This window comes from Seriola dumerili, unplaced genomic scaffold (assembly GCF_002260705.1).
Source record: "Seriola dumerili isolate Sdu_G_001 unplaced genomic scaffold, Sdu_1.0 BDQW01000052.1, whole genome shotgun sequence".
Classification (NCBI taxonomy): domain Eukaryota; kingdom Metazoa; phylum Chordata; class Actinopteri; order Carangiformes; family Carangidae; genus Seriola; species Seriola dumerili.
Genome location: NW_019174307.1, coordinates 18,251,051 through 18,274,645, shown reverse-complemented (window position 1 = coordinate 18,274,645; position 23,595 = coordinate 18,251,051). Strand labels below are relative to the sequence as shown.

The 23,595-nt window shown below is 40.8% G+C and overlaps 1 protein-coding gene across 1 annotated transcript; it reads right to left on the bottom strand.

The window, feature by feature from the left end:
- Window positions 1–8,251: 8,251 nt before the first annotated feature.
- Window positions 8,252–13,230, bottom strand: fzd5 (frizzled class receptor 5). Its single transcript, XM_022740807.1, has one exon. The coding sequence runs from the start codon at window positions 12,456–12,458 to the stop codon at window positions 10,710–10,712; it is 1,749 nt and encodes a 582-aa protein (XP_022596528.1). The 5' UTR covers window positions 12,459–13,230; the 3' UTR covers window positions 8,252–10,709.
- Between the last annotated feature and the right edge of the window lie 10,365 nt (window positions 13,231–23,595).

Genomic DNA, 23,595 nt, shown 5'->3' with positions numbered 1-23,595 from the left:
ACCCCACCTAGATCCATTAATCAATCCTCCAGAACAACCATGGGCGCTTTAACAAGGCATCTCCACATCATACTTGCTTCCTCAGGACGTGTGTGGTCTGTGCTTCATTCCCTACAGAGGAGAGCCATACCACACGACTGACTCCGTGTCGACCCAGAAACACAAGCTATCATTATCGCTGGTTGTCAGGACGCTCTTAGTGCTGCACAGCTCACGCGCAGACATGTCCATCGTCACACTTGTAAGTGTTTTGTCTCGATAATTCGGCTGGTATTCACAAACTCTTAAATCGTTTACACAACATATATTTTGAAGAGTGATTCTTCTAGTTTTTTGTATTAAATTTTTATTTTTAGTTACAATATACTGTTGGCACAAAATCGAGCGGCACTTTTAAACATGCTCTTGTTAATAATGTCCTTGAATATTAAATATTAATTAATCATTGCTGCAAATTTCCAAGAATATATTGAAATAGATTTGAATAAAGTCCACAATAGTGGTCGTAGGAACACAAAGTCAGTAATGTGTTCATGTAGCTTAAATAGTGTTGATGTTAGAATTGACTGTGTCACCAGAGGGAGTAAAGCATGTCCCAAAATACACAATGTCTCATAGCACAGATTTTATGTCAGTGTTAACACAGATATGGCCAAAAATATTATCACCTTTTTTTTCTTACCTTTGTTAATGGCAATAATTATCAATAATTTAATACCGCATCATCGAGGAAGGAATCATGGTTGATACCCCTCAAGGATTCACACTGTGTTTTACGGAGTAAATCTTTTGATTTGAAGTTCTCAAAGTTTATCATTCACGTTTAGAATGATCCTTAAGATAACTGAAGATCTGTTATTGATCGTAACTATCATTTCATTTTTTAATCAATATCTTGAATTTTTCTTGCGGCCAAACTGGTAATCAATTATTTTCCTCAACAAGGCAACAGCAGCAGTGCCTTTAAAAATGACAAAACCGATTTGAAAAGATAGAAAATAAACTTACCATTGCCTCACCGGTCTAATAGCGTGGCCTTAGTTATGAGTAAGAATAAAAGCAGTGTCATCTAGATATAAGACTGGCCTGTTCTTTTTAGTGGTACAGACATGGTGTACAGTCAGTAATTTGCACCCACCAGACCATTTTAAAGGGAAACTTGCTTGGTACATAACACATGAACTTTGCGCAGCTTCATGTGTAGTCTGACTTGATGTCCCAGTCTGTTATAGAGATCAGTTTTCAGTTCAAATTTTGACCTTTTCTTTTTTTTTTTGAACATTCTTTTCTCAAGTGTTATCTTGGAACGGCTGCTGACCTCGCTGAGCTGGATATCTGCACCCCGCAACTGGAAGCGCATCGTCCTGGAGCCATCTTGTTGGCTCCAAAGTCTGGGATGACAGGCTGTGTGGAATGTCGACTACTGCAGCATCCTTAAAGACATCCACTGTGGAGGACATGTGTAGTTGTTTTCATTTTCTTTTTCTTTGAGAATAACAAACTGAGAAATGAGGATGATGACATGGAAATGAACAATCACTGCTTTTCAGCCCGACTGTGGAGAGAGGTGTCTGTAGACAACATGTTTCACTTAAGTAGGTTTAAAAATACCATATTACTATGAGCCCTTTTATTTTTTCATCCATGCTATCGAACCTCTACCCTCCGACATCCCTTGCCGCGTGTGTTTTAGAGAGGCAAACAAAGCAGAAATTGGACCACACTCAAGGTTGGAGGTAAAACAGGGTTAAACTTTCAACAAGAGGAAGCAGAAGAAACTCTGCTTTCAGCCTGGTGCTAAGTTATTCTTTTTATAAGCGGTGTGGAGTTTTTGAAACCTGAAATTTGACACAATATTAGCAAAAACAGAAAAGGTTCTTTTAGCTCCCAGTTACCGCCATATCATAACAGTCTATACAGCACAGGCTGCCACGTAGTATAATCTCATCATGCAGCTAAATAGAGCAGGTTGAAGCTTAAAATAAAAGGAAATAGTAATTAATATGAGACCGATTAATATAGCAGCAAGTTTTTAACTAGCATCATAAACATTGTTTATTGTCTGAGACTGACAGTCAGAACTTTGAAGCTGATGCTGCTCCAACACTTTTCTCTTCATTGATCTGTCTGGTGTCCTCTGGTGAAAGAGGTTAATTATTCAATTGTGTATTCAATATCTGATCAGGGGTGGGGGTGGGGGTGGGGGGTGTTTCCAAATCTGTCTGACAAACAGCTCTGGTGAGTTTAGTGTCCTCTTTAGCATCTCCTTTGTGGTTTGTTGGAGAGAGTGGTATTTCTCATGTTGGTTTAAGAGCAGGTTTCTGCTTCAGCTGAAGCAGTTCCAGTATCTCGTTGTCTGATGCGAGTATAGATCACATACCAGAACACTAAACTAGTTCTCTTGCGCTGGGTCTCACTCTTTGGGGAATCTGGAAAGAGTTCAGAGAAAACCACTGCTTGTTGATAGGTTAACCAATTGAGGACGCTCTCTTGTGGAGATGTGTCGAGGAGGAAGAAACTCCAGGAAGACCCGAGAACACGCCGCCAGCCTTTTACATGCCCTACCTTGCCCGGAACAGGGTGGGAATCTCTAATGAGTGCTGGAGGAGTGTGTTAGGAAAGAACATCAGGCTCCTATTGAAACGGATCCAGTTTGTAATGGTTTGGATGCACAGTTGAGTAATGGCTTAGCAGTTTTATTTTGTTGAGCTTGTTTGTTAATCAGGGAATGTCTCTTAACTAATGCGGCAAAATAAAAAAAACAGATCTTCAGTTGTTGGTTTTCTTGAGCTGTGGCTTGGTTTTCAAGTTCATCTCCTGAATTTGGCGGCCGCGAGTATTTGGGTTCTGAGCTCCAGACTACTTCAGATGTACTAAAAAGGAGATTCCTAACAAATACATCAGGGTTCTGAGACTAGATGCCCCCCACCCCCCTAATAAAAGAAACACAACAACAAAAGATGCACTTCAAGAGCAGTGCTGGATAGATGGAAGCCGTAGCATCTTTGCTGTTGCTATAACTGGTGAAGAGCAGGAGGGCTGCACTTGGAGCACCAGGCTTTATTTCCTAAAATTGCTTTTCGTGTGTACTGGAGTGTGTTTTTGTGCGTGTGTGTACGTGTGTGTGTGTGTGTTACATGTGTGTAAAAGAGGTTTGAAAGATGCCTCCTTTGTTTTTTGTGATTTGAAAAGTGTGCAAGCACTGCTGCAGTGTCTTCTCTATCCGTGTAGAGACCCCCATCCCTCTCTGACTTCCTCCTCTTCCTCTCATATACTACTCTGACCTACACACTCTCTGCTCTGTTTCATTGCTGCCATTGAAGTGTCTTTGTGAGGCCTGGTCGGGCCTGGATGGAGGGATGGGAAGAAGAGTAGAGAGGGAAACTGAGAAGGGAGGGTCTCAAGTGCTCCTCACTGCTTTCACATAATGGCCAGGCTCCTCGCCCACTCCATTAGTTGCCCTGGGAGACCAGACATCACACACACACGCAACACCACTCGCACCTCACTCGCACACCTTTGCTGACACACAAAGCATCCTGGATGCTGTTCTCCTTGACGACCACCTCCCTTAGCTTTTCTCATGGCTGTGCATGATGGATGAAGAAGGCTGATGGAGGTTGTAGTCTGGAAAAAAGACGAACTGTGATACTCCAGCTGAGTGCTCGCAGAGACATGTGGGGTTCCTTGCAAGTGGAATGTGAATGGGAGATTTGATTCCCATCTCCCTCAGCATAAGCTTCCAGTGTTGAATTTTAGTTAATACACAAATAAACTGATGTACAGCTGCTGAGTTTAGAGTGTGATCATTCCTTGTCAGAAATCATATCTTTCTCTTCTGTGCCGCTCAGATCAAAAACCACAGATAAAGAAAAATGTTCGGAGAAATAAAAATAGAAATAACTTTTCATCTATTGAAAAGTCTGTCAACAGTTCACTGATCGAAATCCACACACACAGTCATGTCCCCTCTCATCAAAGTTGTGAATGCTGAACAGTCTCAGCGTCCCGTCCTCTGACATAATGCGCTTTAATTATTTAAGTCATATCATCAGGATCATCCTGAGGATTTTAATATTATAATTACCTTTTCATGATTATCATTTTGTATGTTGTTTGATATTTTCTGTATTTTTAAAAAATAATAAAGTCTGATATTTGCTGAACTGAACAATTATCGCATAGCATTGTTTTAACAATGAAAGCAGAAACCAATGATTTGAAGATAATCATCGACAGGTCACAATTAAAACTTAAACTAAGAGAAATTAATGTACTTAACAATAAAGAGCACCTGTTTTCTCTTTTGAAATAAATGTTTAGTAAAAGCTCAGAAAAGCAGGTCAGATGTGGTTCAGTTTGAGCTGGAAACTCTAGAAAGGGTTTACTGAGATTTGAATTTGGAGCTTGTATTACCATATTGTAGGTTTCCTAAATTGTATTTATCTGAATTGAAATATTTGGAACAGTGATTCACTCTAACCTTTTTTTTTTTTTTTTTTATACACTGAAATTATGGAGATGAGTGGATACAATTGTGAACTCTTAGAAATAATGCACGGGACTGGTTCATTCTTGTCACCGCAAGCATTAAAATAATTCATTCAGTTGTAATTATTGATCAATGCCGTACTGTACTTCCTGCATCTATTCACCGTGTCCTCGGGTCTCTTTATAGTTTTTTTACTGGGTTGTTCTATCCTTGTCCTCCTGTTGCACTTAATGTAGTAGTGTACCAGCTTAAAGCTTTAGAGTAGATTAAGACTGTTGTCAGAAGTTTTTGGCTTGTCCGAAATAACCCTCAGGTGTCTTTTCCACCCTCTCAGGAATGAGATGGAGCGTCACTTCCTGGAACTTCTCCAGTTCAATATCAACGTGCCAGCCAGTGTCTATGCCAAGTACTACTTGATCTGCGGCAGCTGGCTGATGACAACAACACTCAACTTCCCTCTCGGAGCCTCTCAACAACCAGCGTCCAAAACTAGAGGTGAGCCTCCCTCCTCAGACCTTTGTCATGTCTGGACTTTGAGTTTGTCTCATTATGTTTTAATAATAGTAAGTTACTTCTCTTCTCTGCAACAAGCCCCAAAGTGAAAAGAAATATTTATCTAGCTTAACTATTTCCAATAGCTGAATGTACAAGTGGGTATTATGCTGTTTGACAAGGTCAGAGTTTTGAATTCAAAACACCTCTGATTAGATAGTGTTGTATTTACTTCTTCTTTGAGAACTTTTCAATAAGTGTGTTTTTGTGTTTTGCCAGGCCCTATTTCAAGACTATGTGAGGACAAGTTATGAAGACCGTGAGCCGACGCACGATGAGACCGATCCTTCAGCGCAGACAACGTGATAAAGGCTATAAAACCTCCAACGCTGTCTCTCATAGGCAGATTGCTGCCCTCTGCCCTCTGATTTCCAAAGCCCAGCAATCCACAGCAAGCGCCAGACAAACATGGCCACCTCCACGGGTCGACACCCAGCCACGTCAGGCAGAGTCGGGCTAGAAATGCTACTGTATGACCTGCCCAAACGCTAATTTGCATCACAGCTGTAGAGCTGCATGATTGTGAAACCTAAAACTTTACCATTGTTTTTACGAATCCCTTATTTATTTCTACTTGTCTGTCATTCCAAGGTAAAGAGTTAAACAGGACTGGCTGTGATGCGGTCGATCTCGGGATTGTCATAAAAAACATGTTTGAATTATTCCATAAGCCTTAAAGAATGAGACTGGTGTTATCTCTATTCTGTTACTCACCAAACCACATGAAAAGACCAAAAACTGATTTTTTTTAGTCCTAATACTTTCTGATTTCCCTACCTGTCTGTGGCACTCAGCCACAGGCAGTTGGTTTGTACTGAAGCACAGGCTTCAGAATTTCCTGAAGCAGCTGCTTGTAGTAGTTTTTTTATCAAATGTCACTCAAACAGTAAACGGTAAATTTGTTGGACCTATTTTAGCAGTAAATTTAATATATATTTGTAGTATCTGAGTATTATTTCTGGCACGCAGAACAGTTAATGTTGGACTGACTCAAATTGAACTACAGTGTATGTGTGTTAATGGTAATAAATGGAGGAACATCTCACCCACTGCAACAGTGTGCGCTGTTGATGTGTTTTTAATTGTTTCTGGATGACAAAGGAGCTCCATGGCTACACACACAATCCTTGTTAGGATCAATTTACTGCTGGTTTTGTCCTCTCGTGGGATTTGTTGGACAATAAAAGAAAGTAGATATCACCAGAGTTGTTCTTTTTAATAGGCACAACAAATACAAAATGCTCTTTCTTGTAAATTAGAATTAATATCAAAAGTTACTTTGGAGAATGTAAATCAAACTTTGTTTACTGTTAATACCAGTGGTGTTGCATTCTGTTTATCCACCCATTTGGATTTAGCAACAGCATGTTTCAGATGAAAAGTATTACCATATAATTATTCTACAGGAGTTGGCTAAGTAAGCACACCCTCAGTCAGCTGTTGGTCTGTTGTCTACTATACTCGTTGTCTGATTCTGTTTTTTGTTGTCTGGTGTGTGTGTGTGTGTGTGTGTGTGTGTGTGTGTGTGTGTGTGTGTGTGTGTGTGTGTGTGTGTGTGTGTGTGTGTGTGTGTGTGTGTGTGTGTGTGTGTGTGTCAGGGTCTCAGGAGTGCCAATCTGGGATCAGTTTCACTATCAGATACACTACAAAAGGGACCGACTTTACAGATTCTGAATCAGTACTGCTACCGAGTGGCCCGATACAGCAGTTAGGTCGACATAATGACATGATGTAGATTGGGTCCACTCTGTCCAGGCTCAGTATTGTGCCCCTCAAATCCCACCATCCTGACTCCGCCTCAAAGAGCTGGTCACCAGATTACCAAGCCCCTGCTTGTCCCAGGCCCCGACCAGAGCTTTCGATCAAACTACATAGATACAGAGGGGAGAAAAGAGACTGATGGATACTCCCCTCCTTTTTGCTTACTATGTAGGCCACTAGTTGTGAAACTTGTCTTGTTTTTAATTAAAAAAAAAAAAAGAAACATTTGCAGATGGAGTATTTTAAATAAACACTAATCGTGTAACAAAGATGTGTTGTGGTAATTACAAATTGTGTTGTATGTATGATGTGAGGTGGTGCGTGCGTGCGTGCGTGCATGTGTGCGTGACTAGCGGTGCTGTCGTAGAACAAAGCTCATTTAACCTGTACAACCAGTGTGCGAACAGTCCCAGTGTCACGTTTTCTTGTGGTGTGTTGTAGTGGAGCTGGGCCTCCTTGCCTGGAGACCACCTCCACCAACACCATAAGAAAAGGAATATGTTTTTATGAAATGTAACATTAATCTTTAAGAGCAATTCCTTGGATGAGATGTAAGTATCAGTATGATGATAGCTAAATAGGCTATCTTCTTTTATCGATTCGAAATGGTTCTTTTATGATACAAACTCGTTACCAGTCAGATGGTGAAGGAACCAGAGAATCCCACACATGATGATGATGTTTTGGTCTTTAAGATCTTCAGGTAACTTAGCTTCTGACCTCTGAAGTACAAGGGACTGACTGTGTGGAAATTCAAGTTTCTTCTCAGTGAGTTTCTTGTTATCCAACACACCTGATTTTCCATTGTTGTGATGAAGTATCATCATTATCATCTTGCTGTGGTAATGCTTATCCCCCCTGCTGTTAGTTTAGTTTGTGAATTATGAATCTATAGACGCAGTGTCCATAACATGTAGACTATTGTATTACAAAAATGGAATTTCAGTCGGTAGTTTACGGCTATGCAACACTTGATCTATGAGTGATGATGTAATCACGATTTACTGCTCACGATAAAGGAAATAATAGGTGTTAGTGAATGACTGTCATTGTATTCTGGCCTATGAAGCTACTGTCAGACAGCCATTTAAAGATGGAGGACGGTGCTACGAGCAAGCGACGACCAGTGTGATGTCACATGTCCAGAAAGCAGCAACACAGAGCCTGCGTGAAGTAGGTAAGACTTGATTTTTAAGAACAAAGTTTTTCAGTTGTATTTAATGCCTTGATACTGGAAATGATGTAATATTTGCCACTTAACAGTTTAACTATGTGGAGGCTACAACTAAAGATGTGTTTGGATTTTGTCCCAAAGTTATATCATTTTCTTCCAACTGACTCTGAGCACAAACTGAAATCTAAATCTTTATTCTTGTGCACTTGAGCCATTAAAACTACAACAAAAAAAAACGGTTGTGCTCTTCAGTATAAACCAATACACATACAGTATATTATGCCAGATATACAGAGACACAGATGTATATGAGACATGAACCAAACTCGAGATCAACTCAGTTTTAATTCCACAATATCAATCAAAATCTACAATATTTTTTTCAGTCTTTCTCTGTGTCAAAGCAGATTTACACTTCAGCAAATGACTAAATGCCAGTTTTTACCAACACTTATTTCATCCTCATTCACACAATCACATTCACTCACAAATCAGACTAATAAATTACTAATGTGGACACAGAGTAGTCTAAAAAGAACACGACTGGCCAACAAACACTGAATGAAGATATCGCACAACATCACAGCAGGGAGGGAGAAACACAACAAAAAGCTCAAATGAGCTTCAGTTTAATATACAAATTCTGGTTTGTTATTCAGTGGCTGTTTGCACTGAACTCTGTGGGACAGCTTCTCTTTTTGTAGTTTGTTTCTTTCAGTTTAAGTTTATGTTGAGGCAGTTAATTTGTACACCTGAACTCCTGACAGAAACACTTGATGCGACCTCTGAAACAAGACGGGATGTTCCTTCAGATTCTGTTGTCAGGGACCCTAAAAATAGATGATGCACATTAAGACCACAGATCCCTGCTGATACGATAGAGCTGTGGAATGACAACTGAGAGGAGCTTTGTTGTTACATATAATAACTCTGCACAGATTTACATGTTAGGTTTATCAGTTGTGATAAAAAGCAGTATCATCCAAAAGTTCTTCAGATGATTGATGATTATTTATCAGCAAAAGTGCTTGTTTATGCAATAAATTGTCAAACATAATGACAGATGGTCAAAGTGAACTTCTCATAGTGCTTACTCTGTCCAAAACCATCAAAATATTAAATTTGCAATGATTTTAAAAATCAGAGACACGCCACACAGCAGAATTCATATTTTAAAAGGTGGAGCCAGTGAATCATTTGTGTTTCTTCCATAGATTCAAAATAATTACCATTTAGCATTTATCCATGAGTAAAACTAAATATTTTAGCACCGTTTCCAATCAAATACAGAATAATTTAACTTGGATAGTCCCAATGTCGTATACTTGACTCTCACCACTAGAACACAATATAATAGCAATTATCAAGTTAATTAGTTTTCTTGATCATTTGTTTGGTCTATAAAAGATCCAAAAACAGTGGAAATGCCCGTCACATTTTTCCAGATCCTAAAGCGATGTCCATAAGTTTCCTCCGACCAACAATCCATAACTACAAAGATATTCAGTTTACAGTGTTATAAGTTTGAGAAAGGAAGCTAAGCTAATAAGATGAATCTTTAATAATTGGTCGATTGCCAAAGCTGTTGGTGGTAAACTTATCTGCTAGTTGACTAATTTTATGAAAACTCATCTGTGACCCTAACATCTGTCTGTTCATAATGCAAATCATTAGAAGAGTAGAGTAATGGTTCTCAAAGTGAGGTCCAGGGACCTCTCGGGGTCATTGAGATGGTATCAGCAAGTTGCATCAAAATTGATAATGCATAAGAATAATTACTCCAATAGTAGATTTTACTGCAACCACCATTTTTTTGTAATCCCTGCCTTTCTAGACAGTTTTGGTAGAAAATCTTATTTAATTGAGGGTCTGTGGTCTCATGTTAATCTGTTAGGAGGTCCATGGTTGAGTCCCTGGTGGTGGAGCAGTTCCACTGTGAACCAGCAGGTGGGGTTAAAGGCCACGGTCAGTTTCATCCTGCAGCTTTAACCCAATCCCCGCCTGTTAGTTCACATGACACGGACAAAACTAGTTCATGCTTCATAAACAGACTTTTCAAGTGTGATGTGACCTGACGACAGAGCTTAGGGTCATCCGTTATAACGACTGGACTAGTTTTAGTTTGATTCCTAGATGATTTCCAAGTCTGAGAAAAAGCTAAGCAAAGACAGTTTCTCAGCGCTGTTTCAGTTTGTCATCATACAAAACACATTCACAGTCACACTCAAACACTGATATGTACAACTTTATACATTTCAAATCAGTCAAGATTTGTTTCTCTGGTGTCTCACACATGTGGCAGTGGCATTGGTTGGTTACAAATGAAACATATCACACTATACACCTAATTTTCTTTTTTACAGCAAAATTTATACAATATATACATAAATAAATATGTTTTTCTCTCTCAGTGCTCAGGATAAGCAGATAGGAAGAAGTACGTGTCTTTTTATTATGGATCCATGTAAATGGCAGTAAATGTTTAAAGTAAAGTTTGGTTGACTGTTTCAGCTCTGTCGCTTAGAAAAGGAGAATCAATTGTTTAAATCAGTTTTCACAAAGACTCTTTTTTAAATATTCTCTAAATTTTTATTACCCAGGTTATTTGTTTATTTTTTTCCCTTTTTACTAGAGCTGATATTCAGAGATACACAAGCACACAGTCCTGCAGGTGTTTGTGCATGTGTGTGAACATCACTCCTTTGAGAACGTTTCACTGTGCCAGTCAGTTTATATATGGGATGGAGCAGCTTTATGATAGATCCCTGATGTCAGCCCAGTTCCAGTATGTCCAGTCAAAGCAGTACTGGCCTCACTGTACATGGAGGGTGGAGCGGTGGCTTTCTGTGGCCAGCAGGGGCAGAATCGAGCCACAAACCTCCTCCAGGACTCCAGGGTTTTTCCTGACCAAATCCAGACTCCTGAGGTGATGCCCACCACTAGGCACATGAAGTACTTGAGCATGAAGACAGCGTAGTCTGGGCCCAGGCCTGAGCGCTGGCGCTCAGACGGGCAGGAGCAGGCCAAGGCTCGCTCCCAGCCCGGCCGGTAGTGCTGCTCATAGACCAGGCATGCCACCACGATGGTGGCGGGGACGGTGTACAGCACTGTGAAGAGTCCGATGCGGATCATCAGACGCTCCAGTTTGTCTGTCTTGGTGCCACCTTGCTTGATGATGCTTCTGATGCGGAAGAGAGAAACGAAGCCAGCGAGTAAGAAAAGTGAACCAGTGAAGAGGTAAACCACAAGAGGAGCAAGTACAAATCCCCTCAGATTCTCCAGACTCTGGTTCCCCACATAGCAGATTCCAGCCACAGGGTCCCCATCCACAGAGCTGAGAGCCAGGACCACGATGGACTTGACGCTGGGGATAAGCCAGGCGGCGAGGTGGAAATACTGAGAGTATCCTGCGATGGCTTCACTACCCCACTTCATCCCTGCAGCCAGAAACCAGGTGAAGGACAGCACCACCCACCAGATGGAGCTGGCCATGCCGAAAAAATACACCAATAAGAAGACGAGGGTGCAGAGAGCCGGGCCAGTGGTGTCGTAGAGGATGTGCAGATGGTCACCAGCTCCGTTGCTGCTGGCACCACATGCCACTCGCTCATGACCTGCCACCAGGCGGATGATATAACCCAAAGAGACGAAGAGGTAGCAGGCAGCGAGGAAGATGATGGGCCTCTCTGGGTACTTGAAGCGTTCCATGTCTATGAGGAAGGTAGCAACAGTGGTCAAGGTAGAGATGAAGCACAGCACCGACCACAGTCCCACCCAGAAGCTGGTGAAGGCGTGTTCATCGGCTGAGAAGTAGGGTTGGTGGCAGGGCTGGGCGCAGTTGGGCAGGGGTCCGGTCTGGACCCGGCCGTACAGAGCGTGGGACTCCCTCTTGATGGGGACCAGTGGGTCTAGACAGCGACACTCCCTGTCACATAGTGGGGGGCTTGGGGGTCTGGTCCGGCCTTTAGTTGTGGGCTTAGGAAATGGAGGAGCCAAGGTGGTGGTCTCGCTGTTGTTCTGGTCCATGCAAAGGGTCTCGTCACCCAGCTGGGGCAGCTGCTCACAGCTCATCCTCTCGGGCCACTCGAAGCCATATTGGCTCATCAGAGGGGAGCAGCCACGTTTGGCCCGTTCACACACAGAGCGGCAGGGCGGCAGTGGTTTGCGGTAGTCCGGCAGGCAGATCGGGGTGTACATGCTGCACAGGAAGAAGAGCAGGTCCGGAGAGCAGCGGATCCGGACCAGGGGCCAGAACTGGTGCACCTCTAGCCCCACCTCCTCCTGAGTGTCATGGTTGAACTGATTGGGCATGTAGGTCAGGTTGTAGCCGATGCCCCTGCACATGGGCACAGTTATGGGCTCACACACCAGGTCCTTGGAGGCTCCTAACGTGGGACCAGCAAACCGGAACAGCAGAAGCAGCACGAGGGGCCGCGGTAACACCCGGCTGCACTGCGCGTGCCTCACCGTTGATGCCATATAGAGAATGAATATTAAGTTAGTTTTAGAATTACTAATCCAGGGTCATTAAGACAAGGAAATAAGAATAGTGGAGGGAGAGGGCCAATCAGCTTATCTTGATTCATGAGTTCATCTCGGAAACTTTCTTCCTCTGCTGATTAAATCAGCACCAGAGTTTCATTCTGCCCAAAGGGGGGGAAAAAATCACCTTTCAGCCTCTTAATGGTTAAAACAAAACAAGTTGAACTCCTCACGGTAAATCCACTTCGTCCATAAAGGTCCACAGAGCGCAAGGCGAGCCTCTGCTGTCAATCATTCACCAGAGCTCCCGCAATCATTATGGAGAAAGTTCATCTCCGGTGGTCACGTTCCAATAAATTTAACAGCCCCGTAACATTGTTACCAGCACCGTTTGTTCCAGACTGCTCGTCAACGTCAGAAAAAGTCGCATCATGAGAATCACGGTCGGTGGAAAAAGAGTAAAATCTGTCCGGGAGAATTTGAACAGTTGAATGGTGATTTCTGTTTTCTCAAAATGAAAAAAGTGTCCAGTTTCTGCGTCCGGACCCCGATGCGTAAAATCCACTTGACGTCTCCTCTCGGGTCGGTTTATTCCTTTAGTAACATGGAAACAGCTTATAGGCACATGTTTGCCTTTTCTTTTGAAAGTTTCACACAAGTGTCGTCTCTGCGGGAAAACACGATTGAACACGATGATGATACGAAGTGTCCTTCAGGATCAAAACTTCTCCGGTGTTGTCATGTACAGCGGTGCGCGGCTGCAGCCCTCTCTGAGCCCCAGGACAGAATAAAGTCCCTCCGAAGCTGCAGCGGCTCCTCATCACGCTGAGGGACTGCCGCCTTCAGGGCGTGTCGGAAATGTCACAATTCCACCATGAGGGACTATGAACATGAAAATCAAGATACGATTTCCCCCATTTTATGGAAAAGTTGCATAAGTTGATTTTATAAAGACAAGCACCAAACCAAAACAAACCAACAGTTTTGCCATGAAGGATAAAACGATGAAAATATTGCTCACATATTTTTTACTTAGTGTTTAATGGTTAATTATTGTCTCACAGACAATAAACTCAACTGTATAAAGTGCTTTATATAAGGCAAATAAATTAATCAGGACAACAATTAAAGACACAATGAAGGGAAAAATAAAGTAGGATAAAATAATAAAACAAAATTTAAGCAATTAAAAAAAACGAACTAAATTAAGACAAAAATAATAGATAATACAGTTTATTATAGTTTCAGTTGTAGTCCTGAATGCACCGCTATGGTGATTCAATTACGTCAAGTGTCCTTATTTACTCCAGAACTGTACAACTGTATGTTTCTGTGTTATTTTATATAGTATTGACAGTTTCTCTTGAGGCAGGACTCAGTTCAGTCAGTTTTTCCACTTTTTGTCAATTCATTTTCTGCAAATCGACCTGATGGTGCTTGCACATTAATGCATCGTTGATAATAAACCTGTGATAACCCCTAATATTCTGTACAATAATGTATCACTCTGAACGTAGCAATTCTACATAATGAACTATTGTACTTATTTAAGTACATTTGGTTATTAAATAGACTGCTTTTATTTGAGTTTTGAATGCTGAAGTATTTTATAATGTATTTACTTTTGTTTACTTAAGTAACAAAAAAAATGCACTGCTTTTAAATCCAACATCTGGTCTCCAGTATAATCCTAAACTCTGTCCTAATCTGGATTTGTCATTAACACAATCCACACAAGTTGCAAATGTGAACTTCCTGGTTTGTTTCTTTATTCTGCAGCTCTGCAGTGAAGCCTAATTTCTAAAAGCTGAGCCCATGTTGTGATCATCTCCCACCAACAGCACTTGAACGCATCGGTGAGTTGTATTTATAACTTCCTGCATTAGGAGGTAGGACTTTACCAGGGGAGCTTGAAGGTATCAGATGATGGATAAACTCTCTCCACCCACTAACAACTCAACCAAACGACCACACACACACACACACACACACACACACACACACACACACACACACACACACACACACACACACACACACACACACAGTATTGAATTTGTATTTCTCACTTGTGGTTTATTTCTGATTTTGTGAATCGTCTTTTCCTCACAATACTATAATTCTTATGTGATGGTCTCAGACACTCACTTCTGTTTAGTCTTTGTGATTTCAGTCTAAATTCTTCTTACTACCCATGAGGACCAAATTATCCTTTATCCTTAAATCAGTCCTTTCATGATACTTGTTCGGCTGCACGTATAGAGGAACATTGATATGCATTTTGTTCACATACACTGTCCCTGACCTCTGACGGACCTCTAACCTCAGTTTGTCATTAACGTGTGCAGTCAGTCAGTCAGTCAGTCAGTCAGTCAGTCTGTCGCTCCCCGTTTTCTCTGGCTACACTGACGGTGACTCCAGGACACACAGTTAACAGAAGTTTGATGCACTGACACATTTAATGCAACATATACAACCATGTGTAAATCAACAGACGTTAAACCATGTGCACACATACCAGGCGGAATGATTTGTTTACAGCCAACACGCTGTATTTTCAAACAGATTTGCTGTTAACGAGGTAAAGAGTACCCCAGCGCTTTGTCGTCTTCTTCATCCTCACCTTCCTCTGTCATTTCACCGCTGCCATGTCGAAGCTGGTTTCAAGTCAGTTTTTTTTTTTGTATTGACCCACACTCCACATTTTACAGTCTCTACAACATACTACACCTTTTTCTTTTTTCAGCATTGTTGAAGGCGCAGTGAAAACGAGTTTACAAAGCTACGATACAGATAATTGAACTTTGATTAAAACCTGTATGTTACTATGTTTTGTAAATTCATCTTTTCTCTTTTAACACGCATTACGTTTTCGGGTTGTCTGTCCGTCCCGTTCTGGTGAACGCGATACCTCAGCAACGCCTTGAGGGAACGTCTTCAAATTTGGCACAAACATACAGCTGGACTCGAGGAGGAACTGATTAGAATGTGGTTGTCAAAGGTCAAAGGTCACTGTGAACACAATGTTGGGCATAAATCAGAAATTCATACAATAATTATGCCACAATTTTACTCAAGGGTCTATAAGGATAAAATGAAGTGATGACATTTTATACCCTATTGTCAAAGGTCAACTTCAGCGCTGTCACTCGGGAAGGGGAGATTGTGACCATATTTCCTGCAACTTACAACCGTTTCATGCGTTAATAATCAATTTCACTTAATCACTTACATATAACAGGTTATTTAAATTTTCCTAAATTTCACAGAGACGATTTCATACAATATGATTGCTGAGTTTTTGTAGCAATATGAAAATAATACTGTTTTTTTTTTTTTTTTCACTTTAAGAAATATAAAAGCAGCTGCACAAGAACTTCTGTAAATAAAATACTAAAAGTTTTCATTTCAATCAGGACATATTTGATGAAATATGTCAAGAAGATGATCAGACATTGGATGTCAGCTTTCAGACAGTTTTTGATGCGTGAAGCTACAGGACAGATTTCAGTCGGTATCAAAAAAAGTATAAAGGTTCAATACCCAGTCAAAATCAATTCACAACATGTACTGATGTGAGTTATTGTTGGCAGGTAAAGCTTGAGGCATGTTCAGAATGAAATCACTGATGTTTAAATACAACAAAATCAAAAATGATTGGGGAAAAAAAAAATCTGTGGTGATCTTACGACTCTGCTCCGTCTCTCTCCCTCTATACACACATGCAGCCATATCCCACATCGAACAAAGGTCACAGCACTCTCTGGGGGACAAAGGTCTCATAGGGTGTGTTTGTGTGTGTGTGTGTGTGTGTGTGTGTGTGTGTGTGTGTGTTAGGTGGTGAAGGTGTGTGTGCTCAACATATCAGCCAAGACAAGTCTTTCTCGGTCTGATTCACCTCCACTCAGGTTACTTTGATAAATGAAAGCAAACAGCGAGGAGTTCATGTGTAAAGCCTGGATGGCATCAATATCTTGTGTACACACGCATACACACACACACTAATACACCCGCGCACACACACACACACACACTAATACACACATATGTGATTAACCCGTGGTGATTTTCCCAGGTGCCAGGCCTGTTTGACTAAGACTTAAGCGAGAACACAAGGAGACGTGACCTGCATCACTGGTGATCAGGTAACCATGGGATACACACACACACACACACACACGCACACACACACTTGCACTTCTATATTTATTGATTGGCATAATGAATCATCTCGTCTGTTGACTTAACAGACTAATTTAAACTTTAATCCTCAAACAGCCATCTGAAGAAGACCAGAACACAAACGTCTTCACTGTTAAACGCTAAAGCTGGTCCTCACAGAGAGGTACAGGAGTGCACACTAAGGGCGTAGGTTTGGTCTCAGCATTGGTAGGGACACAACAACCCTGCCGCCCCTCCCAAAGAAAGAGGACTTTTTAAATGCCGTCAACCAAATGGTTTATTAAAATAAAAGATCTGTATTTACATTTAAAGAAAAGCTATACACAGCAACAGAAGCCTAACCCTAACCAAATGCTTGTGGAGCTTCTACAGTCACGTGAAGTGTTTGAAGGAGGAATTAGGAGTTTCTCAGCCTTGGCATTAGAACTCCAAGTAGTAGAAATATAAAGTAGCATAGAAAAATAGTAAAGTAGATGTACAGCGCTTGGTGATTTATATTGTTATTCTCCACTGGCGTTTATTAAATGGTTGACTAAAGAGACAAATTCGTGACTACTGACTTGACGCAGTCGTGCTTCCTCTAAATTCTGCTTTGTTCCCAGTCTGAACACACTTTAGGCTGTTTACTTACAAATGATGTAACTCCACTGCAGAACATTTTTCCAAAGCGCACTGGAGGTTGCGTTTTCTTCACCCCTCCCAGGCAGCCCACTTTCATGTCAGCACTGCATGGAAATCAACATGCAGGGACTTGGAGCTTGTTTGAGTGAGGCCATCCGTCATAGTGAACAAACATCACATCTGCTTTTGTTGTCAAGAGTTACGTTGCTGTTGTGTGGTGATGTGTAGTTTAGACTTCTTACATCAGTCTGACTGGATGGAAATCAGCCGCTGCATGGAAAGGAGGAAAAAAACATTAAAAAAAAAAAAAAAAAAGAAGTCTGAAACAGTGCTGCATGCTGGGAAATAAAAACACCAAAGTGACACACCTGTGGTTTACAGTGCATGAGGGTGCTTGGGATCAGTACGTTTCTGCATGTGGAGATGTTGTGGCACTGTTCTGGTCATTTTGATTTATGATACTACTGGGCTCGTGTTGTTGATTTAGATTCATTAAAAATACAAAAATCTGTCCTGAACAGTTCCAAGAAGATTTGAATCGGGGACAGCTGGACTTGGTTGTCTTGAGAGGTGACAGGTCTTTAAGATCTACAACCGAGTCCAGAGCGCCTCGATTCAGCTCTTCTTGGACAACCATGACCTGGATGACTGCGAATCTTCACAGACATCTTACTATGTTTTGAACAGACTTTATTGGCTTTTTCTTCAAAGACAGGACAAGTGATTTTCAGCAGCAGAGTACAGAGAGAGGATCTGGCTTTAGTTGTGCTGGTTCATATGTTTTTACAAAACTCCACCACACAGATGAACATAATAAAAACTAAAAAAAATCTGTAGAGATGCACATTTTCATCCCTTATATCATCTATATAGGAAGAACAACCCTGATCGTTACCACCAAGGTGAAGAAGTATTCCAAGCTGAGGTCTCAGTTGGATGATTGATTGATGTGATTTCTACACCAGAGGCAATAGTTCACATCCTGTCCCAGATCAACAGGTTAAAGTCGGACTAGTTTTGGCAGGAAAAATCAATGGCATTCCTCTTCATGATGAAAAGTTGATCTCATATGCAATGAAATACACTCTTGCTCGGTTGAGTACACTCAGTACACAGGTTTTTTTGCTGCCACAGCCTTACGTTTGCCTGTAGCTTATAGTGGCTAATGCTTAAACTTAAGGGTTAAGTACAGAGGACAGTTGCCGCTGCACTTAGTCTCTGGACAAAACAAGGTCTATCTGTTCATCACTGCTTTCACAGTGTCACATTGATTTCATGTTGTCAATTGATACATTGGTATAAAAATAGTGATTATAGCAGCTTTAAGGACTTCCTGTCCATGTTGTTGATGCTAAACTCAAAAATATGCTTGTTGCTTAAAACCACTGTCACATTGGCAACAAATGCAAACTGCTTTTTAATAATAGTAGAGCAAACAAACAAACAGCTAAATCAGCTTCTGAACAGGATTTTTTTGGGTGGTGCAAAGGTCAAAAGCTGCAGTTTGTGATTCTGCAGATGCATAGAATAAAATCTGCTTTAAAATAGTAATTGGTTGTTGTGTACATTCGGCTGTGGGCTTCATTTTCATCCAGTTTTTATTCGTTGACAGAAATGAATAATGTGAGTTATCAGTCATAGTTCTCATTGTCAAATTGCTTTTTATTTACTTTTCATCTTGTTTTAGGGTCAAAGACAAATATATTTATGTCATAGTAATCGTTGAAGTAATAAAAACTGCATGGGGCGAGTGTTTAGATTTAGATACTGTAATATACATGCATGGAAAAAAGCTGAAAAATGAGATGATAAAACGTGTTACTGGTAAGGTCTTACTGGTTTTGAGAGTTACACTATATGTGCAGTTGTTTTAGAGTAAAATGTCATTTGAAATAACAGATTGCTAATCAGGACAAAAACTAAACTACTGTCTGCTTCAGTCCACAGATACGAGAGTTGTTTAGTGTCAAAGCCTGTTTGAAAAAACATCTGTTCCTCTGTGGTTTTATTCCTCCTCCCTGTCGGCTCATACAGGTGTCTGCACAAAGCCTCTTCCTCACACACACACACACACACACACACACACACACACACACACACACACACACACACACACTCTCACACTCCCTCACTCTCACACACGCATACACACACACAGATTTGTCTCTCTATTGATACGCAGTGACAAATGCTTAATTGTAACTGATTTAATCTCTCATGAATCATTTAATGTTATCTGTTCTATTTGGATTTTAGTTTATCGTTTGGACTTTTATTTTTTTTCCAACAAAGGTGGAGCCATATTGACATCAATGATAAGTGAACTCAGTGCTGTTTAAATACAGTCGGTGCTTCTATGGAAATAATCTGGCGCCAGTCTGTCCATTGATTTAAAGGCCAGTCAGTATTTTGTTATGTTCCTCTATACTTATCTGTACAAGTATGTTTACATAATACTGTACTGTATAGCAGAAGAGGAACTGCTGTTTTTACCATCATAACTGATGTAAATGAACTTTATCATAAATAAAAAGTCCACAAAAAACTCAGGTGTTGATCTCTTGAAGAAAGTGGAAAAGCGAAAACATTAATTTTATCAGGTTGTAATGTCATTTTTCTGTACATCTTAATTTTTCGATACAGTCAGTCAATTCAGTCAGTAAACCTTTATCAACAAGAACGATCGTGACTATAGCTGCAACTAGAGATTATTCTTCATATAAATTCATATATCTTATATTTTTTCTTATATCTTTTTTTTTTCAAAAGCCAAAGCTATTCAGTCTACGCTGTTATAAAGCAGCAAATGTTTTTCATTTTTTGCTTGATAAATAACATAAATGATGAATCAATTGTCAAAATTGTTGATGGTTGATTTTCTGTTGATAGTCTAATCGAGTAAGTGACTTCTTCTCTTTGCATCAGTTGAACAAATAAACACGACAGATTGTGCCGTGAGCAGTGCCATAGCTACAGAGGTCATGACCTTGGAAATATTTGGAAATTTCCGGGTTTAATACCGTGAAGAGGAGTTTACATTTTACGATGCACTCATATTTTAAAGGCTGATTCTGTTCTGTTGATTCTCATTATTTGGACACAGTATCTTATAATTAGTTTGTTTACTGGAACAAATCAAAAAATATTTAAAATAGCATTAGTTAAAAAGCGGAAGTAAATCATGGAAGTTTAAGATTTTCTTTAAACATGCAGAAAATTATAGGGAGTTTGTTTGGCAGCGAGTCTGACTTTCTTTTTAGGTAGTGTGAAAGCCTGGTGAGGAAGTTGTTTTTATGTGTTATTACAAGTGATAGAAAAACACATTTTAATAAGGTTTTGAGTAGAAGAAACAGTGAATCTGCCCTTTAACACTGACAAAAGCACACAGACAATCTGCTTGGCTCAAACCTGCTGAAAGCTTCGACATGGCCAAACGAGCCTCTGAACAACCAGGTCACTGGGAACACTGGGGCCCTGCCAGCTTTTGTGTAGCAGCTCGCTAAATGTCGAGGGGAGGGAGGAGGCCACTCTGCGTGTGTTTGTGTGTGTGTGTGTGTGTCTGTGTGTGTGTGTGCTTGCGTGCGTGTGTGTCAAAGTCATACACTCTCCTCTCATGTTGGGAGAGCAGAGGCCCGGTCCTTCCCTCTTCTGTGACCGTTGTCCACCTCCCTCCTCCTCCTCCTCCTCCTCCTCCTCCTCCTCCTCTCTTTTTCTTTCCTCCGTCCTCTTTTCCTCCTTAAACTGTCTTTTGTTTTCATTTTCATTGGCATTTCTGCTCCGTCGTTGTTCGGGCCCTAAATGAGTCTTGACTGGCCCGCGGGCCACTGGAGAAGCACAAAGGACTTAGTTCTACTCGCTACAGTTGATCCATTGTGGGCGTCCCACAATGCACTAATTGGCGATGACAATTAAGCGCGGTCGACACTCAGCTTCAATTTGCCCGCTGCTCAACATACATCACAGGCAAATGATTCAGCCTCTGAGCTCCCTGCTCTCTTAGACAATATGCATATTCACTCAGGCAGGTGAACTCGTTTGGAAGTTCATTCTTGACCTCAGAACCAGTAGATGACAAAATAGTCTCACGGCAAGATCCATTTAGCGGCTCCTCTGGAGCTTTCGATCACATCACACAATCTTCCTCTGCAGATGGAGTTTATCCAGTTGTGTTGAAATTGCAGATGTTAAAATATCTGTTTGAATTTCTAGAGGAAGTCCTTAAAGTGCTCAGAAAAATGCAAACACTAAAATTCCACAAGTGGGAAAACTAAATCTGTTGAGGAATGTTGTGTGATATAATCAGTGTAGGAAAATAGCTGTATTAAATAAAAGTACTGATACAGCAAAGTAAAAAATACAGCATTACAAGTAAAAGCATTGAAAACAAAAAAGTAAAAAGAAAAACTTGTGCAGCAGAAAAATAGCCTATGTAACTGATACATTATTAGACCTTGGTTTAGTGTGTTAACATGCTTTGTGAATTAACACTCAAAAGTACAGCTGAATGTCACTAGTTTTGCAAGTATTTGGTCATAAACCAAAGTATTAGACAAGGTGAAGTTTTGACCTGATGATGGCTGTGAAATTTAAAGGAACACCAAAGTGATTACAATTCATCCTGAGGGCAACATGAATAGGTTCACCAAATTCTGCAGCAATATACTGTATATAGATATTTCATTCAAAACCGCAAATGTCGCACCTGACGAAGGGTCAAGAGTAACACCGAAGTCGGTAGGATCCATTCTCTGGGGATCCTGAATGTCTGTGCAAAGTTTTACCAAAATCCAGTAGACATATTTCAGTCTGGACTGACTGACTGACTGACTGACTGGACCAGAGTCATGTTGGGGCGTCATCACTCCAGGTGTGTTAATCAACAACAGCAGTAAAACATTGAAAGGTTTCATCATCTAGAGGCAGCTCAACATCTGGAATTAATCTTCAGTATTAACTTTTGTTGACCTGGTGGGTGTGAGGGTCTGTTTGTGGTCTGTCAGAACTAGTTTGTAAGGTGTGCTGTCCAAACATTGGAAATGTATTTTGGAACGGACACACTGGAAGGTGGGTGAAAACCTGTCTCTACAGGACAAATTCATAGTGGCCAATGGTATAACTTAATCACTCAGTCAGTCAGCGATGTTGGTGTTCACAGAGCTAGAGAGAGAAGTACAATCCCTGGTTCCTCTCTCAACCCCGGACGGCTGACCAATCCCAGCGTGAAGTCAGTGTCGGATCATCACCCCCCTGATGCGACGTCAGAAAGGTATGAGGGAAGTTCCTGAAGCTGTATTTTTTTAGCAATCCCACCTTTTCGCGTGTCCTATCATTTATTGTGTCTGATCTGTCCCAAACTCTTGTTTCCAGTACATCACACTATGGACGTAATGTTAGCAGTTGATGGGACCTTAAACATCCCTGTGCACCAGTGATTGTATTATTCTAACAGCCTGTTTTCTTTTTGTTACAGATGTGTAAACGAGGAGCAAAGGATGCAGAAAGGATTCAAAACTTCGACCAGCACAGGTGATGGGTTCAGTGTTGATGGGTGATGTGAACATCAATGGGGCAGGAGGTGTTCAGGGATACTCTATACGTCCAGCCTGTATTAACAGTGAATGTTAAGGTGAGTGATTTACTTTATTTCACTTTTGGTAGAGATTCAACCTTCGTTGCACGTGAATGATGCGTATGGTCTGTAGCAATTCACAGATGGAGTTTGCCCAGTTGTCATAGAATTGAGATGCTCACCTTTTGATGTTTCTGAGCATTTTAAGGACATCCTGTCCATGTCAAGGATTACAATGAGATTAAAAGTTTGTTCTTGATCCTACATCTACAATTTCCTAACAACTGGGAAAACTCCACCTGCTGACGAAGAGTGCGCTGGTATCTTCGTAGAGGACGGCAGTTGTTGACAGCTCAAATTCATCACAATTCAGTTTTATGATTCAAGTTCAAATGTCAAGTCACTCCTGCAACAAAATCCAATTGTCTGCTGTCCATTCATAAGCAAGTATGTTCACTCATATCTTTGCCTTCGCATTGATGACAAAATACTGTACACAGTTTCTATTTGTAGCTAGCGCTGTTAGCTCAACGATGCAACCAAACATCATATCTATTTAACTAAATTAAACCAGCAAAATAAAAGATATCAACCAAAACAATGTGAACGTTTCTCCATGCAGGATTCAAACACTTTCTCTTTTAAGAAGTTTGTCTTTATTGGCATCAGTGGCTAGCGGACAAATTTGAACAAAACCAAACATGAGAAAGGACTGATTAAATTTTAAAAAAAAATCAACTCCCTGTACTTGCATAAGAATTT